Source organism: Danio rerio, chromosome 5, assembly GCF_052040795.2.
Source record: "Danio rerio strain M-AB ecotype USA chromosome 5, GRCz13ab, whole genome shotgun sequence".
NCBI lineage: Eukaryota > Metazoa > Chordata > Actinopteri > Cypriniformes > Danionidae > Danio > Danio rerio.
In genome coordinates this window covers 35,947,501-35,973,004 of record NC_141025.1, presented here as the reverse complement: position 1 = coordinate 35,973,004, position 25,504 = coordinate 35,947,501, and the positions used below count along the sequence as shown (strand labels likewise).

At 35.0% G+C, this 25,504-nt stretch overlaps 1 protein-coding gene across 8 annotated transcripts in view; it reads left to right on the top strand.

Moving 5' to 3' along the window:
* The window catches only part of arhgef28a (Rho guanine nucleotide exchange factor 28a), a 123,259-nt gene that overhangs the window by 6,320 nt on the left and 91,435 nt on the right, over positions 1–25,504 (top strand). For all 8 annotated transcript variants that reach the window (XM_087253674.1, XM_087253671.1, XM_087253672.1 and 5 more), the window contains exon 2: positions 5,932–5,978. In XM_087253674.1, coding sequence (XP_087109800.1) covers positions 5,946–5,978 — 33 coding nt within the window. In that variant the 5' untranslated portion in view covers positions 5,932–5,945. The remainder of the gene's footprint in view (positions 1–5,931; positions 5,979–25,504) is intronic.

Here is a 25,504-nt window from a genome sequence, read left to right as displayed (position 1 = left end):
TAATAGTTTTATTTATTGGCCCTATTCACTATTCATTTCCATATTTTTAAAATGCTTACCAAAACCGAGCTATTATATTTGCTGTATTATAATACTAATAATTTTAAAGAGCACCTATGAGAAAAAATAACTTTTGTAAGCTGTTTGGACAGATCTGTGTGTATGTATAGTATGTCCACTGTCATATTGGAGTGCTATAAACACAACAAGTCTCTTTTGTAAAGTTACCTGATGTTAAAATAGGACCCAAATCCCAGTGATTTTGAGGCTCACCTCAACTTGACTTTGGATTGTGGTTCTCCCCACCCACCGAATTGATTGACACCCACCATGTTTTTATTATAACATATATATACACATGTCCACAGAACATTTTTTGCAAATAAACTGGGATTAAAATATATTTTTAAAAGATTAAACTCTGTGATTTTTATAAATTTATAACATTTTAAAAATGGAGCATGTTTGTAATAAAGACAGTAAAACCGCTAAGTAATTCTTAACCACTATAACTACCATTATAATTACCATGTATAAACGGCATTTGTGTGAGACTCGTCAATTTAGAAAGGCTTGAATAAACTCTACCTCAAATACATGAAATAAACTTACTTGACATTTTTAAATAATGAGCTGTATTTCAGCATCATCTGAGTCCGTCTCTGTGACTGTACTATTTATCTGAAGTAACACATGATGAGAAGCAGACACGCATATAGGAACTATGGTTGAGGAGAAGCAGCTCATTTGCATTTAAAGCCACAGGCTACAAAAACGGATACAGTATACTCAGACTCCAAAATGCGCAGATTCTGGAAGCTATAATAAATAAACTGATGGGTATTTTGAGCTGAAACTTTATAGACACATTCTGGAGACACCAAAGGCTTATCTTACATCTTGTAAAAGGGGTAAAATAGGTGCCCTTTAAGGATCTGCAATTTGGCCATTGTCATCCTACAGTTTGTTTGACTATTATTTATATTACTTTAGTTTTTTTCAAAATATCTTCTTTATGTTTGTGTCCTTTGGCTTTTTACTTGATCTTAACTTTGATGTGCCTTTTTTCATATCTGTTATTTAATATTTTAAATATTTATTAATTTTAAAGCAACTTTTGTTGTTTTTTATTCCTTTAATATTTACATATTTCCCAGAGATGGGTTGCAGCTGGAAGGGCATCCGCTGTGTAAAAACTTGCTGGATAAGTTGGCAGTTCATTTCGCTGTGGCAATCCCGAATTAATAAAGGGACTAAGCCGACAAGAAAATTAATGAATGAATGAATTAATATTTATAATATATATAATATAAATATTAATATAATATATAATCTACATATAATTTGTTTTACAATCATTTTAGTCACTAACATTAGTCAACACTAATATTTTGAACTCATCCTCTCAGAAGTCATATGAACATAACTCTGGGTGCTGTGGGATCCAACCTTTTATTTCACTCAGTCACTATTTAATTCAGTTTCAAAATCTTCATATTTTTCTTCGCTACCTTTTTGGACCTAATAATAATTGTGATGATTCTTAATTAGGCAGAGTGATACAGAGGACATCTGGCATGTGTCGGTAGACTGCAGGTGGAATCTGAGCGTGTCAGGCTGAAGTCAGCTTGATTTCACCCAGAGAAACTAAAGCAGTCACGGGTCACTCAGTGCACCTCTCGCTCTGGCTCTCTCTCTCTCACCCTGCTCACTCATTCTGCTTGTATTTTGTCCTTTTGCTGTCTCTTTTCTCTGCATTGTTTATTCTGTTTTTGCAATAGTTTTATTAAATCTCTATCTTGTATGTGTGTGCGCACACCGCGTGTGAGTTTATTTTAATGTTCTTTGCATGTCTGCTGCTCAGCTGGTATAATAAAGTCCACTTTTTAGTTCTTAATAGTTTTTGAAATGGCATGGTTTGCTAATCACACCATAAATGCTGAAACACCTCCTTTAATGCATTCCAGGTTGAACTCAGTTTCCAGATGTGCATGTGAGTGAGAGATAGCATGTCTTAATATGATAAGTGTGATCTCATTATTCTTCCTAGTAATAACAAGAAATGGATGAATAACTAGAAAGCCTTGAGGATCTCGTAAAGTTTATTCTAATATATCCTGGCTCCAGAGCACCTGTTGGATTATTGTGGTAGGCTAAAGAGAGAAGAGATGTTCCTTCCCAGCCCTGACTGGTTGGGATTGTGTAACAGTGGCTCAGTCTCTATCTAAAGGTTGATCAGAGCTGATAAGTCTGTGAGCTTCAGGCGAAGCCATCGAAAAGTCATCGCTGTTTCTTTCTTGGGTTCACAATTTCCTTATTTACTCATTCATTTTTGCACGAGTATACATGTACATGCAATATGTATATCGGGATATGTTTAGTGTTGGTGTAATTATGTAATATTCATTGTTTCTGTCTTGCAGTGTATTTTCGCGCGTGCGTGCGTGTGTGCGTGTGTTATTGGATCTCAAGGCTGTATTGAGTTACGCGAGACGTCATCATCCCTTGAAATGTCATCCACTAGCAAACATTAGTGTGAAAACAACATACGACACTATTGTTTTCGATGTCTTGCTCAAAAATTAAACCATGCTTTGTTACACACACACACACCTATACAACTTATCTGTAAAAAGAACACATTTTTTGCTCAACGTTTTGTGACCTTGACCAAACATCCTAATGTAAATGTAAAGTCTACATCTTGAACCCAGAATGGATTGACAGATTTGTTATTATTTTACTTGCTTTATAATTTTTGAGCTTCTGATTCCATTGTCCCAAGTCATTTTAACTAGGTTTTAATTGCATCACTGGAAAAGATGTTTGTTGTTAAGATGTTTTACATGCTATTTATTCACAGTGGTGTGAAAATGTGTTTACCCCATATTGATTACTTTTGTTTTTGCATGTTTGTCACACATCTTGCAGTTTTTTAAATCAAGGTTTTTATTAATAAGGCAAAACAAAGTTCAAAACTACACAGCCCTGTGTGAAAAAAGTATCAAGCTGAATTGAACTTGGCCAAACCACACCAGCAATCAGTTTCAGAATGGCTAAGAAAAATGAAATTAACTTAGTGGCCTAGTCAAAGTCCTGACCTGAATTCAATTGAGATGCTGTGGCATGACCTTAAAAAGGTGGTTCATGTTTACACACACAGACACAGACACACACACATACATACACACACCAATGTGGCTGAATTACAACCAGTCTGCAAAGATGAGTGGGACAAAGTTCGTCCACACTGCTGTAACACTCATTGCAATTATTGAAAACACTTTAATGGAATTGTTTCTGCTAAGGTTGCCCCAACCAATTATTAGGTTTAGGCGGGGGAACACTTTTTCACAGAGCTATGAAGTTTTGTATTTTGTTTTCCCTTAATAATAAAAATCTTTATGTAAAAACTGCATGATGTGTTTCATTTGTTATGAATTGGCCATACGTAACAATAAATAAACAAATGAACGTGGTATGGTTGTCTGTTCCAGACAGCTGATCTGAGCATTTCAGAGGTTTTCACACACCCCCATCATTAGGGTTTACAGCGAATTATCTGAAAACGGTAATGAGAGTGGCCAGAGGAGAATGACTCCGGTTTAAGCTGAAAGAAAGGGAACAGTAACTAAAGTAGCTACTCTAGTTCCAATCAAGACCTGCAGAATAAGTTAACATTTCTGAAAGCACAACCGGTCAAACCTTGAAACAGTAGAGCTACCACTGCAGAAGATCACATTGGTTAAGAACAGAAAACTGAGGCTACAGTTTTCACAGACTCTCCAAAATTGGACTATAGACGATTAGAAACACATTGCCTGGTTAGATAATACTTTATTTTCAGTGTAATATTTTGGATGGGAGGGCTAGAATTTGATGTTAATGACATGAAAGCATTGATTCAGCTTCCTTGTATCAAAGGTTCAGCCTGCTGCTAGTGGTTTAATTGTAATTGATGTTTTTTAAAGTGAGAATCATTTGAGCAACATAATTTAATATTTTGATTGACCTTGACCATCTCTTTATAACACAGTTTACCCATCTTGTAATGGCTACGTCTAACAGGACAATAGCGAGCACTCAATTAATCTTAAACTCTTTTATTGAACGTGTATTGACTTTATTCTGCGATGTGGAAGTGCGCTCTTTTTTTGTGATTGTTTTAGAACTTCCGATTCATTTGCATATTGGTAGTAATAATTAAGGATAATAAACAATCAAACTTGCTCTACAAACAATTGTGTTTATGATTATACTAGACATTGGACATTATAAGATTCTGACGGTAACCTTAGATCAGAATATCACGGTTTCATGGTATGACAATATTGTGTTTACTGCTCATGTTTTTTTAAGTGTCTGGGTAAAAAACAACAACATTTTTCTCTATTGAACTCAGAAATTTTTTTTTTTAAAGAAACATTTAAAATATTTTGGGGCAGTAGTTTTTAATGTGGAGGGTCTTTTTCAGCTGGTGATATTGTTGCCCTAAAAAATTTAATAAAATAGTTGTGAAACACACTTAAATAATAAAAAAACATACATATTCTGTATGTTTAGGAATAACATAAAGGAACGATATAACAAAGTTTTGGCAGTTTTAAAACCTTGACTTTTCCAAACCGTGGTAAGCCTTGAAAACGATTATCATCTCATGCCTAAATTATACATAGAAAAGTAGACTAACACAATGAGAAAATATGAGTTTGCAACATCAAGCACAAGGAGCATAGCAAGGTGTTTATAACGTCTAGAAATCAATGGAAGGGAATGAGACTGGAAGTCTTGAGCCAAAAAGATTCCACTAATTGGTCTTACTCATATGTAAATAATAAGGTCAATATTGTGTGTAGTAGATTCATAGCATAACTTTTGCTTTAAGGCTTGCCTACAATCTTAGATTGTCCTTACAGCTTTCAAAATTCTCATCTGACTTATGATTAAATGGACAGTTCAACCCAAAATAGCTAAACTGTCCTGTTGATTCATCCTCTTGTTATTTTAAACATGACTTTTTTTCTCTTTTGTCAAGAATTTTTAGAAAAGTAGTTTGAAACACATATTTTATTGGATGGACTATTTTTATATATATATATCTATATATCTATATATCTATATATATATATATATATATATATATATATATATATATATATATATATATATATATATATATATATATATATATATATATATATATATATATATATATACTTTTAGGTTTTAATCATTTAAAGAACTTTTACAGGTTCAGCTTACTCGTGATAAAAGCATATTTTCACCAATTATCATTAAACAATGTTCAAATGTATCATCTGTCAGGGCGGCTCTTCCACCTGTTGCCTGTAAGAGAGTCAGTCATGCTCAAACCGAGAGTGAATTAGACAGAGAGAGGGAGAGAGAGGTGCATTTTGATGGGCGCTGTGTTCTGACATTTGGAGGATCAAAAGATTAAGCTCTCTGTTGTCCGCACAGCCATGTGAACATGTCCCAATTAAAAGGCAAGGTTTTTGTTCCCATCCCTCTCGGAGGATTTGCCCTAATTAAAAGAGAAGTCAGGTGACTCCATGAGTCAGCAAAATGAAAGGATGGACAAACAGACAGTACAGTTTCATTGTGACCGTGTCCTTCTGTTTCATATTTGTTTAAATGTACATGAGCCAATGGTGTCAGCGATGTTAAATACTCTGTCTTTGGTGGCCTTTATGTTCCTCGTGTACTGTATTTCTCCCTCTGTCCCAGTGTTTAGCTAAATGTCATGATTTGATTTTGCAGTGAATAGGCATTTGTTCTCTCAGGGTTTTGCAACTGGCCTTTTATATTGTTCATGTGAGGGTCTGGTCTGCTCATTTCTGCAGATGTGTTTGGTTTATTTGTGGGCGTGTGTCTTTTTTCCATGTATTATACATGTGTTTTTTCTCCTTTCAGGTGCTGCTGCTGTAATGGAGCTCAGCAGGGGAGAGGTGCCACTTTATGTGAGTCTTTTATTCCACATTTCTTTCTCTTATTTTTCTCTTATCGTTGTTTTTTGATGTTATTTCTCGTTTTAAGGTCTACCCCTATATTTCCTGTTTGCTTGTTCCTTTCATGATCTGTTCTTTTATTCCGACTTGGGGAGTAAATGACTGAATGCATTTATTAAAGACTTTACCTTTTGCTTATGGCTGTGCAAAATACACTAAGAAACCATTTTGGTCATCTAGCTTCTGCATTTTATTTATTGTGCTTCTCGTAACTGCATTCTCTTTATAATATTTAAAAGAAAAGGAACAAAGTTTAGAAAAGTGAAAATTGTTTAGTAACAGTATGCTTTCAGTAGTGCTTTCAGTTGTTCACTAGCAGTCTTGTGAAATTCTCTGATCTCTCTGGAAATAGGTGCAGCTGTTGTGTGTTAAAGGGATTGCTCACCTAAAAAAAATGATTACCCTGTAATAATTTTCTCACACTCGCGTCAATTCCAAACCTGACTTTTTCTTTTGTGTAACATAAAATAAGTGTTTGATTTGTTGTTTTTCGGCAGTGAAAATCAGTGGGATCCAAATCAAAATTTACTTCAGCTTCAAAAGCTGTCACTAGGCTTATACCGATTCAAAATGTAGATTTTTGTCCCATTTTGGTACTACTTTGAACCTTTTAAAATGAAATATGGACCCTTTAGGTACTAATCAGACCCCCTAGTTTTTCGAGATTCCGCAATCACTAAATCCAACACAAAATCAACAAAGTCGCAAATTTTTGCTATCTTGCAAAATTCTTATTTAAAAATTTAAATAATTTAATAAAACATCAAATTCCAAACCATATAATCAAATTATATTCATTTCAGTTTACAAGAAATTATTTTAGATGACTTATAGGCGTTGCAGCGCACGGGATGTATTTGAGCGTCTCTCGAAAAATGACGTCTCACCTGCTCCCTCACAATCTTAACATTGCATGGAAGGGGGAGAAATTTTTTTGCAGCCTGTGCTGCAAGCAGACACGAAAGAAGTGCGAGTGATTTACATGTGAAGTCAATGCAAACATGCGATTAGACATTGCCATTTTGTGCATTTGGCGCTCTTCAGACTACAAAGGAAAGTGGGAGCAAACACCTAACAAACAGAGCAATGGAACAAACAGAAAAGCAAGCGGCTTACAATGATGGAGATTGGTTCGAGGATGACAGCCGCTGGATTTGACTGAATTGAAGGACATTGTTTGTGCTTTACATGTAAGGCTTGTGTTATGATGTTCGTGAAATGGATAAATGATTTTGTTTAAATCTTTCCCTGTTGCCAATGAGAGAAAATGTTTCCCTGCCATTGACGAGTTTTAAAGAAATTCGTGTTTTAGGTGTATTACAGTAGGGGAAGCTGCAACACATGTCCACAGTCCGATACATGATGTCAGATGAAAGTAAGATCATGGATAAAAATAAGAGTTATACAACCTTCCTTTGGCTTAATCCCTACCATTTTAGATTTTGTCTTTGAAGAAGCTTTGTTTTTATGATTTGTGTTAATAGCCCCTTTTACACAGTGATACCGGTAAATATCTGGAAAATTTCCGAAACGACTTTACCGTTATATTCAAAAAAGCGCTGTTCACACAGGCGAGGACATTACGGAAATTTTCTGGAAAAGAGCATTCACAAATCCATTCCAAAATACCGGTAAATTCTGACATCATTCACCACAAATGAGCTTTAAACGGCTGCACTTGTATTTGTAAACAATTGACTAAATTACAAACTCTGTGGATGATCAATATTATGAACAACTTTCGCAGGATCACTTTCGCATGTCGAGATGTTCATAATATGTGCGTGTGCTGGCGCTCACAGGCTGTTTCACAGGCACAGGCAAAGCTTGAAGGTAAACAAACAACGGCTTATCATAAGCATCTCATCGATGATTATTTACACAGTTGGCATTAAGAAGAACATATAAACGTGATCTGACTAATTTCTAGCAGCTAAATGTGTCTGGAAAAATCATCAAAGGCTTTTATTCTCACAAACTGCGCGGACGTGAATGCGTCTGACTGTTGTGATTGGCTAAAGCAGACGTCTCACGTCAGCACGTTCTAGACATGCACGCGCTTATTACGGCAATCTTCCTTCTGCATTCACACAGCGCAGCATTCCGGCAAATTGCCGGTAATGTTACAACTTCTCTTTCCGGAAAATAGCCAGAACGAATTTATCGGTATTTTCAAAAAGAACCTGTTCACACATACAACCTTTCCGGAAAATTGCCGGCAATTTGTCATATTGCACACCAGTAGGCTACCTAATATTGTAAATAAGACATACATTTATATATATATATATATGTGTGTGTGTGTGTGTGTGTGTGTGTGTGTGTGTGTGTGTGTGTGTGTGTGTGTGTGTGTGTGTGTGTATTTTATTTTATTTTATTTATTTATTTTTTGTCCTAAAATTTTCATTGTGAAAAACTAGGTGCGCTTTAATATTGTATCCTTTTGTGTTTCTATGTATCCTATTGTACCCAAAGGATACATTTTAGAATAAAATGTATCATTTAATTGCAGAAGTCTGCCTTTTGAAAGGATCTTGTCCATTATAAGTAAACAGTCCCAGTTGCAAACTTTTCCCTGATTACAGTTTCTGTGTGCAGCATTTCTTATGGTTATCATTTCTAGTCATTGCAAGCATAAAGCTCTTTCTGTACTCTAAGCTTACAACTTAGCTGGCTGTTAAGGTTTATCCCCTTCATTAACTTCCTTCGTTTATTCCTAAGAAAACATTACACTACTGAAAGTATTTTTTTCCATCTTGTTTAATTATTTACAGCTCCCTCGGCCTGAATTTCCAGTCAGTGTACTTTTAGAGTAACATTTACATATTTGCATTTGGCACACTAATTTACGCAGTCCCTTATAGTGCATTCAAGCTCTACGTTCTCAATTTGTGCATGATCTGGGATAAAAGCCCATGACATTTTCAAACCCATAAAACCACAGTTCAGTTTCTTATCTACGAGTTATTTTAGCTGACACATTTATCCAAACAGACTTGAGCTATGCTTCTTGCTAGATAAACCTGTATCAAACCTGCAAACTCTTTTTTTTTTTTTTAATTATTACTACCAGCCCACATCTTTCACCTCAGGGCTGCAGGAGTAGATGTTTGAAAGGTGTTGATCCCGGGACAGGAGGCCGTTGTGAATTCTGCAGCTCTTCATCATTTGCTGGCTCAGCTGTATAATCACAGTGTGTGTGGGGTGAAAGAGAGAGTCGCACAATCCTTCTCTGTGACCTCATTATGAAAGAGGGCCACTATGTGTTAGTTGTGTAAGCTTTTTAAGGTGTGTGTGACTGAAATGCGGATAATGTGTTATTGTAAGGGGATATGTTGAGAGTTTATAGCAGACTTGCATAGTGTCAACTCTCAACTCCCAGTACGCCATCGCAGACAAACAGTCTCATTCACTCTGAGCTAAAAGCAATTAGTGTCCTGTGAATGTGTGTGTGTGTTTGTGTGTTAAATGCTTTCAGGTGTTCCTGGCCCCCCTGTAGGTAAGTAGTACCTAGTGTGGTTTTTCCCATTCAATGATGCGCTCCTTGATCAGCTGGACAGTTCCAACAATGTGGACAAATTTGTTTTAACTAATTTCAGATGAGGCGGATTGACTTTGAAGAGAAGTTGCTCAATGTATTGACTTACCTGTAGTTGCTTAATGCATCTTTTGATTCATTGTTTTAATTATATTGATTCAGATTTAGTTCATCCCTTCCCAGTTTCGATCTCAATATCGTAACAAAGGTCAAACATTTGTGTATCAAAATTAGTTACTCTTTCACTAGTAGCTTAATACCTTAACCCAAAAGCTGCACTAAGCCTTGTGAAATATAAGGATTTATTTAAAGGTTCAAGACACCCTAGAGTACCTGCCAAGCTGTGAGACCCAATGACTGGGTGAGACCGTGTTCGTGCACAACACGCAGTATTTATTTGTTTATAAAGGGTCGTATGTGTTTGTTTTCATGATCCATGGAGTTTGTTGCATGTTTTTCCCTGCGATGCTGTTAGTGCCGATACAAAGCTGTTGGTTTGCAGCAAGCATTTTTGTCATGAGAGCTGTACGAGAATTGGAGAATGGCGAGCTTTGTCTTTTATCAGTTGAGTTCGATACCATTCAGACACATCACCTATCCATTCTGCTGTGTTTGCCACCTGTTTAAAAACCTTTGAATTTACAGGTAGGGTTAATGGTTGGAATAGACAGGGCAAGAGACCTGCTGCACTGCTCCACTGTGTCTGCATTCAGACCCGGGGATTGAGGAGGAGAGAAGTTCTCCTCAATTATAGTGTTCATATAAACATTATTATCTTTATAATGATATAACAAATTGTGGTTATGTGTATATGACGTTACAAATAACATATGTAGCAGGGCATTAAATCACTTACTGTTTATTTTTTTATTTGCAGGTAAAAATAAACGTTTACGAAGGAATTTAATACTTTCGAAAATCCCGATCGCAATATATATGTCCATGCCTAATATCCGAGAAAGTGACATTAGGCAGAAGTGATTCATTTTTTTAACATATGTAGCAGGGCATTAAATCACTTACTGTTTATTTTTTTGCATTTTAACTTTGTAAACTATAAAATCATGGGTCTCCCTATGGTTTGTGTCTTATTTTGTGAGCCAACTGACAGTTGTTCGCTTCCCTCTTTTCCCCCTGCTCTGCTGGCCACGCCCACTCCTCCGTCTACATGCAGCGATCCATGGCCGTCATAAAGCAATTTTTTTTTTTTAATTCTGAGGTAGACTTGAACTGAAAGAGGGGGGTTTTATGGCCCTTTAAGTGTGCAAAAATTGCTATTTTTAAAACACTAATGATAATTAAACTAAATCAAGAAATTTATATCCGCTAGTTAAGTGTGATGTCACACGAAGTGGCTTCCAGGGTCCAAGCGCTCTATTCAAATGTATGGGGAGACTGATGAAGTGGTAATTATAAACGTTTACGAAGTGATTTAATGCTTTCAAAAACCACGATCGCAATATATATGTCCATGTCTAATATCCGATGGCCAGAAAGTGATTCATTTTTTTAAAATAAATTGTTAAAATTTTGGTATTTGTGATGCAGCAAGCCCAGAGATTGTTGTGTACACTATGACTTTATATAAAATTCACTTTAATGTGTGATATGAATTATAAGTGATCATAAACAAATAATTTTTCAAAGATGAGTGGCGGCTTAGACCCAGAAACAGTATTACGTACGTCACCAACACGTCATCACTTAACTAGCGGATAAAAGCAGAAATGCTCCAAACTGTCATGAACATGTGGAGTGCTGTTTGCTGAGGCTGTATATTAAGGGTAATAATGTTGCAAAGAAATAGTGTGTAAAATTTTGCTTGCTTTGTTATTCTATTACTTTAATTACGTCTGTCCATTATTTTAATACTTTGAAACAATGATGATGAGATTATTTATATTGCTTAATTTTTAAATAGTTTATCATGTAAAACATTTTTGTCTGTAGTCAAAGGATGTTGTATTCAAAGGGATAAAGGGACCCCTCCCCATTAATGAATACATACATTTGACCTCATTTGGTCACCCTGCATTTATTTTTAAAGTTAGCTTGAGTTCATTTCTTCTGCTGAACACAAATGTTCTTTTGAAGAATATTGCAAACTGGTGGCTATTGTCTTCCATGATATTTTTCCCTGGGGTGGATTTCATGCCTACTAGTTTCTTACATTCAAAATAACTTATTTTGTGTTCAAGAGAGCTCATAATGATTTACAACCACTTGACAGTGAGTAAATGTTTAAAAGAAATATATCCCTACAGAAACTCAACAAGATTTGGCATTTTCAAGCATTTGGTTTTTGATCTAAGATCTATGGTTAACATCACTGCAAGGATGTGAGTCTGTGCTTGAGGAAACAGACAAACATTATAGTTCTTATGGTGTAACGTTCCAGATTGCTGCAGTCGTTGCGCTGTTGCCATGACGTGTGTGTGTGTGTGTGTGTGTGTGTGTGTGTGTTTGTGTGTGTGTGTGTGTACGTGTGGGTGCATATATAGGTTTGTGTGTGCCTTTGGTAGATCTGAGTGGGTTTAGTTTGTAAGTGTGTGCCTTCAGTAGATCTGAGTGTGTCTGTGTGTGTGCTTGTGCGGTGTGTGAGTGAGAGTGTTTGCATGATTGTGTGCCAGGGTGTGTCTGGTTCTTGTCGGCCAGACCCGAGTCTCACCTGGTGTACGGATACATGAGAGGAATGTTTAATGAGTCACTGTAAAGGAGAGCAAGTTTCAAACAAATCACCTGGCAAAACCCTCAATGTCACTAAGAAATAATTCCAGAATGTTTTTGTTTCAACATATTAGAGCCCTAGAAACTTTTCATTAAGGTTTTGAGTTGAAATAGTGTTCATAGCATTAATCGTTTGTTTAAACAAACATACATTAACAGTTAGGAAGTACATGCAATAATAAGAAAGTTGTCATCTTTTCCTTGTTCCAAAACTGTTGTTCATCTTTGAAATGCAAATATTTTTAAATTAAATCAGTGAGATTAAAATTTGTACTGTGACAGCATGCTAAATGATGTGAGATTCCATACTGGATATAATATTTTAAAATTTATATATTAAAATAACCAATAAATAAAAAAAAACATGTTTCATATTATTTTGGGGAAACAAAAACTACTGTTTCTGAAATTTGTACAGCTTGCATAAAACCATATTCAAATTTAATTTCAATTCAATTTCAATAAAGTAACAAAAAAAATCTGTAAACATCAAGAACAATCGGGTAAACAAAAAACAGAGTGAAGTAACAAAAAAAAAAAAAATATATATATATATATATATATATATATATATATATATATATATATATATATATATATATATATATATATATATATAAAATTTATTATTATTATTATTATTATTTTTAATTTACCGCTCATTTACTTATTTCCAACCTGTTAAAGTTTCTTTCTACTTTTGAAAACAATATAAGGAAAATTGTTGGGAACAGTTATTGACTCCCAAAGTATTTTTGTATGGATGTCAATGGCTACTTTTCCCCAACATTTTTTTAAATATGTTATTTTGTGTTCAACAGAGGATAGAAATGCACAAAAGTTTAGAACCGTTTGAGTGTAAATGGTGTAAATTGTAATTTTTGGGTGAGCATCCTGAATGCTTGGTCTCTTTTAGCATCTATTGTATTAGATCAGTCATTAGCTATGTTTCCATCTAAAAATGTTAATTCAATTTATGTGCAAAACTTGAAGATTGCATAAAAGACATGCAAATAAATCAGCATTTCCATCCAATGAGTCAAGGAGAACAAAAATGTCACTAATAACAATAATACTGAAATGGTTAAGACATATTACAATGACCAAAACAACATTTCAGATGTTTTACATTGTGTTCAGCCTGCTGGTTTGTCCATTCATGCACATTTTAATCATCACATGATCTTTTACAACAAAATCACATGACCTTTTTTTTAATGTGCAATTGTGCATACTGGAATAAGTTCAGTAAGTGTTTCCATCGTAGTTTGAGCATATTTTCTTATTTAATAAAAAGTTTAAGTAATGCACATATGTTTTTTTTATGTCCATTTTCGAAAAATGATGCGCATCTTGCTATTTCCATCAAACGATTCTTTTTCTTTTTTTTTTCTTCTTTTTTTTTATGCTCATCTCCAAAATCCTGGATGGATGGAAATATAGCTATTGATTGCACAGACCATTGTGATGTGTATTTTGCCATTTATTTAGAAAATTTTTATATATTGCACAGCCCTACACTGTAAAACCCGACAGTCAACTTAATCAAATTAAATGAGTGTCGTTAACTCAAAATTGACGGACAGTCAATTCTACTCATTTGAAAAGAGTTTTGAACTCAGTGTATAGTGTAAGTTCACAGTACTCATATAGATTAGTTTTTTAACTCAAATGGTTTGTAGCAATCCAATTGTAAAGTTTCCTCAAACGATTTGAGTTGTCTTAACTTATTGGGTTTTACAGTACTCAGGCACAACTTCCTATACTGTAAAATACATTTTCACTGGACTGTCGTGCTTTTAATGATTCCAGAAGACTTTTTTTTTATGAAATGAACTTTTTTTTAAAGAAATTTTTAGCTAAGTGACACCAGATAAGATTTTAGAATTCTTATCAAGAATTAACACTAAAAACATTATTTAATTTATGTATTCATTTGTTTGTTGTTGTTTTTTTATTGTATATTTATTATTGAAATGTTCCTGCCATGAAAATAGCCTTGGTTGCTGACTTGTCATTAAATAAAAAATACATTACATTACATTACTTTACTTTAAAGTACTCAGCTGGTTTGAGTTCTCTTCATTTATTGAGTTTTACTGTGCTCAAATTGCTTCATTTACTCAAATGGATTAAGTTCAGAGTACTCATTAGGATTAGTTTTTCAACTTAAATGGTTTGTTGCAATCGGGTTCCTCAAATGTTTTGAGTTACCTTAACTTATCGGGTTTTACAGTGTACTTAAAATACATACATAGAGTACATTAAATATGCCAGACAGGGGAACTGCAAGAACTTTAAACAACCTTCTTTGAGCCCTGGTAACTTTTTTTTATCATAATTTTATCCCTTGCACATGAATATAATGTTCATTACAATGTCTACAGAGAACTGTTGAATAAATATACTTCATTGTTTAATTTAATTTAAAGCATTTTTGTCTTCCCTTGTTTAAACAGTGAATACCGTATCCCGTCCAACTAACACTTTTGGTTGTGCCAAACTGAACGCTGGGGTTATGTAAACATGTCTTCTTGACTAGTAATGAATGATAAAAGTGCTCATGCTGCGCACAGCAGTGATATGGAGATGTGTCTGACTTGTTTTGTTTGCCAAACATCATTACAGAGATAGTGAAGTCTGGCTTTGTGTCCAGTTTCTTCTGTGAAGTGAGAAGAGCTGTGTTGATGTTTGACTGGAACAAACAGCCCTAAAGAAAAGGACTCCGTGTTTGTCTGTCAGCATTTTGCCTGATAACACTGAATAAACTGAAGCCGAGTGCTGAGAGGATGATAAAATAGAGGCAGTTTGAGTTGATTAGTATTTAATGGAGGAGTTTTCGTTGCATCATTCTTTTAATGATAACTTTGTATGGACACACTTTGTTAAATGAACATAGCGCTCTTGGAATCTGAAAACTCTATTAATGGAATGCAGGAATGAATTGCATCAATTGTTTTAAAATGATATGGCCTGATAGGCTTTTTAGGAGAAGCTGATGTGTTGATTATGTGGAGTGCTAGGAATAAGATCACATCAACTACATGTTTATTTCCTGTGAACTGTTTTTCCTGAATGGTAATTTAAGTTCAAATTAAGAGACTTTTGAGACTTTTTTTTAAGAGACTTTTGGAGGCTTTTAAAATAAAATGTGAGCGGCCTACAGAGTGACTCCTTCTTTTGTAGTGTTCAATCATCATAGTAATTTACCAAAAGCGACCCTTACCAAAACATTCTCTCCAGGTTTTCTCAGTTTGTGTGATTTTAATGTTTATGTACAATTTTAAATGGTAAAATGAGACTTTTCAAATTAGATATATAACTATAAAGTTTAACAAAGTGAATTGTTTTTGTCATTTAAAAATACTGTAATACATATATGATATAGAGAAATATATCCATAAACTAACAACATTAGTACTGGCAGCTTAGTGCCCAGTTTTGTGGTGGATGTTTGTTTTTCACTTCAGTGAGCCTTATTGATGCTTTATTGTCAACACATATAGATTGGTTGAGCACCAAACATCTGCTGATATCCCCTAGATCACAATCCAACCTGTTGGCGAGCTCTTTAATAAAAACAAAAACAAAAAAAAGGTTTAAATAAGGCTTAAAATTCTGTAGTGTGAACTAGTGTAATCTGCTGATGGAGGTGCAAAAAGACCAACTCTGGGTCATTAAAGATATGTGCCCAGGGCTACATTTTTGAGAACTGAGAAATATGTACCCTGTTTGCAGTTTTTGTTTTCACGAATCCACTAGAGGCTGCTGTTTACATTTGTGACAATCTCAAATACATCACTGCGGCACCTTTTCTCCTTTCTTGTATGCTGCGTTATTTTTGTTTGTAAGAGAAGGTGGTCGACTTGTTGGGCATAATATACCAGCTTGATCTTGACTGAATATTTTTATTTTCTTTTACCCCTGACCCAGTATTCACATGTCACCCGTGATGATGATGTTGATGTTCATGTTGAAACTAATTCGGCTGTGCAAAAAATTTTGTTTTCCACTTTTAGTTATTTTCCAGCTTTTAGTTTTTCTTGTTGGTCTACTCTCAATAGAGCTTCTGCTACAAACGTGTCTTATGTTATGCATCAATCATTGATTAAGCCAAGAAGTAGTTGAGTGTACATTTGTCAGCTTCTGGAAGTGTAATGATTGAAGTTTATAGTTTAAAAATTGGAAATACTTTTGATTAAAAACCCATCTGCTTCACAAGACATGCATTAATCCTCTGGTAGCATATGGGTTGGTTTCACAATGAATTTATGCACTTTTAGAACACCATTAAACACCATTAAAATATGTTATTAATTGGTGAACAATTGCTTTGGTCCCTCACAGTGGTTCCTCACCATAACACGGTTCACCTTTGTGGCCTCCGCTTTTTTTTTTTGTGAGTGTGTGTGTGTGTTTTTTTCTCTTTGTGCAATTCGACATGATGTTTTTCTACAGCACATTGTGTTCTGTGTCCTAATTCACACATTGAGTTTTGCTTCCCGATTGGCTGTAGATCATGTCAATCAATCTCTTCGATTCTGTGTCTCACCAAGATACACCAAACGCAGTGCTCGGCAAAAGTTTCAAACATTTTACATGTCAACTTGCTACAGTAAACAAATGACGTAATGCTTGCCCCACCTTTAAGCACTGATTGGCCCGCTGCTCTAGAACAGATCGCAAATGAATTGGTTAATATCAGCTGTCAGTCACTCAGGTCTGATGACAGGGAGCTACAACCACAAAATGTAAATGTCTGGATACGAGAGAATGAAAATAACACTGACAGATTGTGTTTTAGAAACCACCTAAAGTTACAAATTACGGCGCATCTGATGAGTGATTATGTGGTGAATGTTAATCCACCATTTAAACTTTTTAAAAAGAATGGATAAAAGACTTCCAGGTAGTTAAAGTGTGCTATAAAAATGACTAAAGCCATTTTCCTTAAAGCTGGTGGGACGGAGTTTTCAGGTAACATTGTTTGCCAAATGTACACATTTTAAGCACGAGATGCTCTAACGTTATTTGATCCTTCATTTAATTGTCTCGATGCTGTCAGTTGTGTGACTGGCACCGCGTTAACCATCGCAAAAGAGCATGCATTCACTGAGATTAAACTATTGCAGCTTATGAAAAGACAGTAATTGGGATTAAGATGACTTCTGCAAATAATGAATTATATGTCAATATCATCTGTGCAAAATCAGACACCACCCGTGAGAACAGCAATGTTATTAACGTTAATTCAGTTCTCATTCAAGTCAAGCAGTGCTTGTAGGGCCGGTGGATGCATGCAGATTTTTTTTTGTTTGTTAATTTCGATTAGTGTTGATTTCAAATGCAATAAATCTATTATTATAAAGCTTGTAGTAACTGTGCTCATAATTTTTGGTAGGTTCGCCTAAATTTTGGCTGGTGTGCCTAAATGTTTGAAGTTAGGAGCACCTGTGCTACCAAGAACAAATGTTAATTTTGAGCCCTGTAAATCTTTGATTGCTCGCAGTGTGACTCTGAAGAGCTGTACTGTATGTTTGCAAGTTTTCTCCCAAACAAACTTTGCTAACAATTACACAAAAGTTGGACTTCTGGGCATGCTTAAAGAAGTGTGTTTGGGCCTGAAAACTGTTTTTAAAATTTAGTTTCAATTAATAATACCTTCACATATTTTTCGATGAAGGTTTGAACTTTGCGAGTGTTTAAACAAGAGAAATGTGTGAAAATGTTAATGCCTGAATGAGAAGTGTATAAAGTGTGTAGTGAGGGGATTTACAGCAATAAAACTATATTAATTGTAAAAATAATAAAGCTGACTACTTCGCTGTGTTTGCCTATTGCCGGTTATTTTTAGTAAGAATAACGAGGGAACACTGTAATTGCATTGATTTTAAAAAACATATCTGTATTGGCCAACATTTCTGGGAAATGTAAAAAATAAATATGCCTGCAAAAATCCAATATTTTGCATGCTGAATGGAAAAATGTTACAATATCCTGTCGCATGATGATGCTCAAAACTCACACATGCTGATATTGTGTGTTTGCTGCAGAAAGAGAAGACTCAGTTGTTGAATTGTTCATTGTAATGGTTTTTGTGCTTGATACTGCAGTTGACAAAGTTTGATTACAATCTCAATCGTGCAGATTGCCTGTTCACAGACTGCAAATGTTTGATTTACATAATGTGAGTGGAAGAAAAGCCTTGACAACATTTAAGACCGAATGCCAAAAACGATAAACCAAAGGTAATGGAGGTCACCTATGTCCTGCAGGGTGAATTGTCTTTTAATAACAACAAACCTGTGAATAGCATACTTTAAGATAATTACTTATTACTATTTCTGTGCACTGGAAAATTTTGATTTCTGTAATGCGTGTTGTGGATCATGATGACTGTGTTTGCTGCTGGCCGGACTTGTCTTTGGAAAGATGGAATCTTGTGACTCGTGTAGTCCTTGGGGGGCTATTTGGACAATCCTCTCACGTGGCACTATATGAGCTCGGAAAGATTCCTGCCCACTGTGTTCCTCCTATGCACTGCTTTGGATATCAGTTGGAATCGCTTGGAAGGAATTTCCTCAATGGACAACCATGTTTGTAAAATTTAGCTACTGGGTTAAACATCATTCTCCCAGATGATGCACAGTGGATGAATATGAATCCAACTAAATATGTGCAAAGATCAATGTGATTTAAATTACTATATTAAAGAGATAGTTCACCCAAAAACAAGATTATTAATCATCATTTACCCGCCTTCAAGCCTTTAAGTTTCTTTTTTCAGTTTATTAAATTCTTCATTGTTTGAAAGCTGAAATTGTATTGACTTCCATATATTTGTTTTCCAACTATGGACATGTATGGTTACAGGTTTTCAGCTTTCTTTCAAACTAATTTCTATAGTGTTCAACAGACAAACAAAACTTCAAGGTTGGTTTGAAACCACTTGAGGGTGAGTAAATAGTGAGTTCATTCATTAATTTCATAAATTTTTTATTAAACTATGTCTTCAAGACTTTAGTACATTAATAACATGGGTTTATCTTCTTGTCTGCATGTAGTATGCATAATTAGTAAGTTTATACTGCATTTCACCTTGCAATGTCGCATGTCTTCCTAATATTTTAAGCCGCATTGTGTTTTTCATGTTCAGCATTTTAAAAGGTGGCAATATTTTAAGAGACCGTAATAATGCAGTAGGGGTCGTTTATGGATTGCCAGTGCTTTGTTCAAATTTCTTAGTTTTTCTATTGAGCAATCATCCAAGAATTCATGACTTGATACAAATCGAAACTTGAAGTCTTTACTGAAAGTTTTGTACTGACTATATTTATGTGTATATTTTAATCTGAGGGCCACTAATTCAGTATTTTATGTCTTTAAAACTTGTTTGACCAGAAACAGTCAGCAGAACATCTGAAATCCCTTTTATCTCGTATTTACATCTGTTTTTTTTTGTCATTTAGCTGTAGTAAACGTTTATACTTGCCTACTATAGGTCAAAAATAGTATGTGACATAACAATAGGGTATTTGCAGAAGTATGTGTCAAACGAGTCCGGTGAACCCTATGACGTTACACTGTTACACCGTTACAAAACCGGCACGTTTAAGGTGTGTTTTCTTTAAAAATCAATGATCTTCACTGCCTGATTGATATACGATATAAAGTGGGTCTCCGAATGTACAAGGAGCACTACATTAAATTGCATTTTTTTCACGTCATGTCTTTAAAATATGAACATTTATTTTACTTCAGTATTTTCAATGGTTCACAGTGATGGGTTGCAGAGAGATTCAGTTTATACACTTCTTCAGTTTGTTACTAAAAAAAATTAAATGCCACCGAAGAACTGGGAGAACAGATTATAGTTAAGATATAAACACTGATGTTTATGGTAAAGATTAAAATCACAGTTTAATGGAACTTGATGCTGGTGAATGTTGTAGAAATTACATTGTGTAACCAATGGGTGGTGACAAACGACCATCAAAATTTTGTCACTGAATAGATTTTCAAAAATGATACATCTATAATGAAAGTAATGAAGTTTTATGTGTGAATTGTTGAATAATTAATTGAAAATAAATATGAAATAGTGCACAAGATTTTAATATTTAGCATTATCAGCAACAGCAGCAAAGATGATTTTCCCTATTGAATGTTTTCCTTGTTTTTCAGCTGGTTCTTTCTTGATTTTAATTTTTAGTAAAATTACAGGTTCTCAGTTCTGTTTGTTAAAACTAATGGTTTTTGCAGTAATATTTTAGTATAATTCTATTTATTTTGTAAATCATATAGGCCTTTTTTGCTGATCCAAAAAATGGTCTGATCCATGACTCAAAAACCAAAGTATGATCTGCCGTGAGATTTGTGATCCGTTACACCACTAGTTTGTTGCTATTGTTACTCATTTGTTTATTGATTAGTTCCACCTGTTCTTTGTTTTCTCCATCTGTTAGCTGTGCGTTTATCCTTGTTTGGTTCAGTTCTTGATCAGTTCTTGTCTCATCTACATATACGTGCTGGATTGTGTTTCTCATGCCCTTTCCAAGTGCTCTAGACTGTTTGTTTTCATTTAATAAGTACCTCTTTGCAAATTAGATCCTCGCCTGCATCCAGCCGTGACAAAGGCATATCAGAGATATTTTTTTCTAGTTTTATTTGGGCTTACCTTATTAGATGATGCATTTCATATTATTAAATTGGTGAAATCATTTTTTCCTATATTTGGAGCAGTGTATTCTAGGATGTGTCTCATCATATTCACTCCCACAAAGATATTTTAAGATGTTACATTCCTTGGGATTCTTTCCCTGTTTTATTTAGACAAGAACACAATGATCAAAGAAAATCTAGCAGGTGATTATCCCTAATAAAGAGGACATTACTAGAAATACTATTTTAACTCCCTAAGAAGATTATGCTTTGGACAGACTTCATATTTAATAGCTAAAGTCCCTTCTAGTGGCTGATGCCGGGGACAATTCTGATTTGGAAAAGTTGCTGTGTGTGGTATTAAAGTATTAATTAATGTCTTTTGTATTTTTATATTTATTTTAATGTTTCAGAATTTAAATGCTAAATTTAGTACTGTATACTGCAACATATTTTACACGAATGCAAGGGTATTTTATTTGATAGTATCACCAATCCCCAGATGAGTCATGTAATTGTCTGAACTGCCAGTAAATGAGTTTTGTTTGGTATGTCAATGTTTATAGTTTTAAAGAGTTTGGACATTGTTGTAAAACTGACTCTGCTGGATTGAAATGGACATAATTAAAACAAAATTGCTCTGTCATTTATTGTTCTATGCTTTAGTTATAAATGTCTCAGCGAACATCTTCATTTAATTGTTTTAAAACTTAAAAAAAAATTAAAATCTTTTCTGATTGATCATTTATTTAAATCTTATGTATTAAGAGTCTGACTAGATGATGTAGGCAAGGCAAGTTTACTTATGAAGCGCAATTCACACAGTGGCAATTCAAAGTGCTTTACATAAACAGGAATAAAAGAGACAAGTATCAGAAAATAAAAACAAATAACATAAAAACTGATTAAAATGTGTTAAAACAGGTTATAAAACAATGAAAAAGAAAAGAAAGACATCATAGTGTGATCTGTCGGATGTAGCACAGTGCTCTAGTCTGAACAGATGTGTTATCAGTCCTGACTTGATTTAAACCTAATGTTAAAGCACATCTGATCATTTCTGGAAGCTGATTCCTACAGCAGGGGGCATAGTCTCTGAAGGCCGATTTACCCTGTTTTGACTGAACTCTTTGACTGAATTTCTAGTTTATATGATCCTAAAGTAATGAAAAATGTCTGATAAAAGCAACTCTAAAGAAAATCACAGCAGAATAGCAAAGCTCACCGAAACCTGCACTGGATATAAGTCCTGTTTGAACATGAGAGCCCATACACGCCCTTCTCAGATGACAGCGGTTATGCCATTTGCATGGAAACACACACACATGCCGTCCTTAGGGACCAGTAGTGTTAGTGAGGTGTTTTTTTCTGCGGGGACTAGTCTGTAACCAAGAGCTAGAGACAATAACAGCCTCTCATCAGTCCAAGGAGTAACTGCATTTCATTCAACTTCTCATTTATAAACCAGCAGGACAACAAGACTAAACACACGACAAAATGTGCACCTGCAGTCCATCTGTAGTACACAATATTTGAAAAAGTATCATCAGGTTGAGTAAATATTGCTGATGTTCATCATTTTGTAAACTGAGCATTGGTTACGCTTTTTTGTCGTCTCCATTTTCATTTTAAAAACAAAAACCAAACCACCATTTCGTCAACATTTCACTGCTGCAAACACACCCACATGGATGTATTAATACATGTAATGCATGGATTTATGTGCACATGGAAGTATTATTATAGCAATATTTTATTTATTCAGTATTTTCCCTTATCTTTGACCCAGTTTTGTTTATTGAAAGTGGTGTTTTTTATGATTTCTGTTTTAATCATCATTCCATGGTAATTCCTTTATTATTATCTTCTGTTATATGAAAACAGACTGAATGCAGCCAAGAGATTCTTCATATGAAATGTAAAGCAACTGTTCTTGTGCTAATGCCAGACCTCTTACCATTTCTGATAAATAATTTATCTTGCTTTAAACTGTTCATTGTCTATAAACATGAGAATATGAAAAGGGAATTGCTGCATGATTATTAAAGCAGAAATAATTGTTTAAATAAATAATTAAAAAAAACAACTCGTTGTGCTGAAAGATTTTGGCGACACTTCCAAGACTGTTTGTTTGCAGTTAGATCTTTGTTGGGCTGGACAAAGAGGGGTCCGGTGCGGTGTGGCGAGGCACGGCTGTTCAGACTGACACCGATACAAGGAGTCATGGTGTTAATTTGTTTCTTTTAAGGACAGCAGTAAAAAAACTGAACAATTGTTTCAATTGTACGAGCTAAAAATTAACATTTATTTTTCTGTCTTTTTGTCCACAAAATGTGCAGCTTTTGTCACTGCAGTGTATCCTAATGGGCTTCTGCAAGAACTTTTCAAGTACACTACTAGTACATTGATATTAGTATACTCACTAAATAAAGTATACTTTTATACTTGACCTTTACTTAAGTATACTTCTTTTATTTACTGACTTACCAAGATCAGTCTTGTACAGTAAGGGGGAGTATTGCCGCTTTGACACCCAAGTTGGGTCAAAGCTAGGGATGCTACGATCAGGATTTTTGCTGCCGATATCGAGTACTTATTCCTTGTCAAGGTGATTGGCTGATACGGTGTACCGATTCTGATGCTTCAAGCTTTATAATGTAATTAGCACATTTTCCCTCTAAATATGAACCTTAAGAGAAAATCTTGCCTTACCTAAGAGAATAAATCAAGGATGCTGCATATAATCCCTTAAACACCTCTCTTATAACCATTAAGGTGTGAACGTGTCATGGCCAGAAGCAGCTTTACAGAAAATAATTCATCCATTTATTTTACTCGGGCTTAGTTATAAAAAGCCCTTATTTATAAAAATAATAAAACAGATATAAAAATTATGAAAAATTACAATGCACTTTGTAAACATCGCAATTGATGAAAGAAGAATCCAACATGACTCAATCAAGAAAACATTTAGAGCTCACATTTGATGCATAAGAAGTTAAAATGCACACCTATAAATCTAATACTTCTTTGCTAAAAGGAAATAGACCTATAAACTACTGTTTATAGCAATGAGTGTATTACAAGAATTTATATAATTAATTATTCATGTTAAAAAAAGTTTTTTCTAATAATTCCAGCCAGCTTTTAGTGAACTTGCAATATTGTCAAAACACAAAACTTTCAGATATACGTAAAAGGCTTAAATACATGCAGGACCATTCAAATATTTTGCTCGTCTCCAATTACTGACAGCAGATCTCTCAATGAGAGAGAGAGAGAAGGATTTGCATTTCCGATATCTTTACTGCTCTATTCATTTAACCTAAGATCTATAATGTTTAGACCTCTCGCGATTTGTACTCTACTAATTTACACTCGTTGCCATGGTTTCGGGTATTTTAACAAACTTTTGGGGATCACGGAGCCGGTATAAATTTGCAGGAGACTCGCGGAGCCTCTGGGAGAGGTCAAGATGCGTTGGATGAGACGCTAGATAGGGGGGAATGCCCCGCTTGCATCACAGCAGCGCAAAACACTGGAAATACAATGGCTCCACTTGCAACAAAGAGAACATCACTCGTGTGAGTCGCACCAATAAACGTTAAAAAGAGGTCACACCGAATCTGTATATATTTTAGCTGCTGTGACTCACGCATCGATCATTCAGGCCCCCACAAATCATTTACCTGTGTTGCAGCTGCTGTAGTCTATGCAAAATATACAGGAGCGCACGCACATGTGTCTTTGGTCCTGTCAGATGTGGCGCAAGCACTCTCATTCCTATACTATACAGCTTAGAGTGGCTATGTAGATTTAGAGAGCAGAAATTCGTAATCGTGCGACCATGTAGAGACAAAAATCACATGTCGCTGTGTAAATAAGATATAACGTGGTTATTTTGCTTGTTTATTAAAAGTATTTGTGATCTGGTGTTATACATAAAATACAATTAACTTGACTTCAAGGGGGGGTGGGCGGGGAAAGCCGTTGGAAGGGCGGGGCGCCCTCCTAATATAACAGTAGGGGAAACATTGATATTTGTTTCAATCAACATCTAAAAGAAAATGTGTTTTAGGTTTTCATGATCCTTTAAAAATCTGATAATTCACATTTAATTGAAACATGTAATTTCAGTTTAGTTTTTTTTTGTAGCTCAGCAACTAAACAAACAAACAAAAGGTTATGTAAAATTAGAAATGACGATCTCTGAGGGCGACACGGTGGCACAGTAGGTAGTTTTGTCACCTCACCAGCAGGTCGCTGGTTCGAGCCTCAGCTAGGTCAGTTGGCGTTTCTGTGTGGAGTTTGCATATTCTCCCCGCGTCCGCGTGGGTTTTTCTCCGGGTGCTCCGGTTTCCGGGTAAATTGTCCGTAGTCTATGAGTGAGAATAAGTGTGTATGGATGTTTCCCAGAGATGGGTTGCAGCTGGAATGGCATCTGCTGTGTAAAACATATGCTGGATAAATTGGCAGTTGATTCCGCTGTGGCGACCCCAGATTAATAAAGGGACTTAGCCAAAAAGAAAATGAATGTATGAATGAATGATTG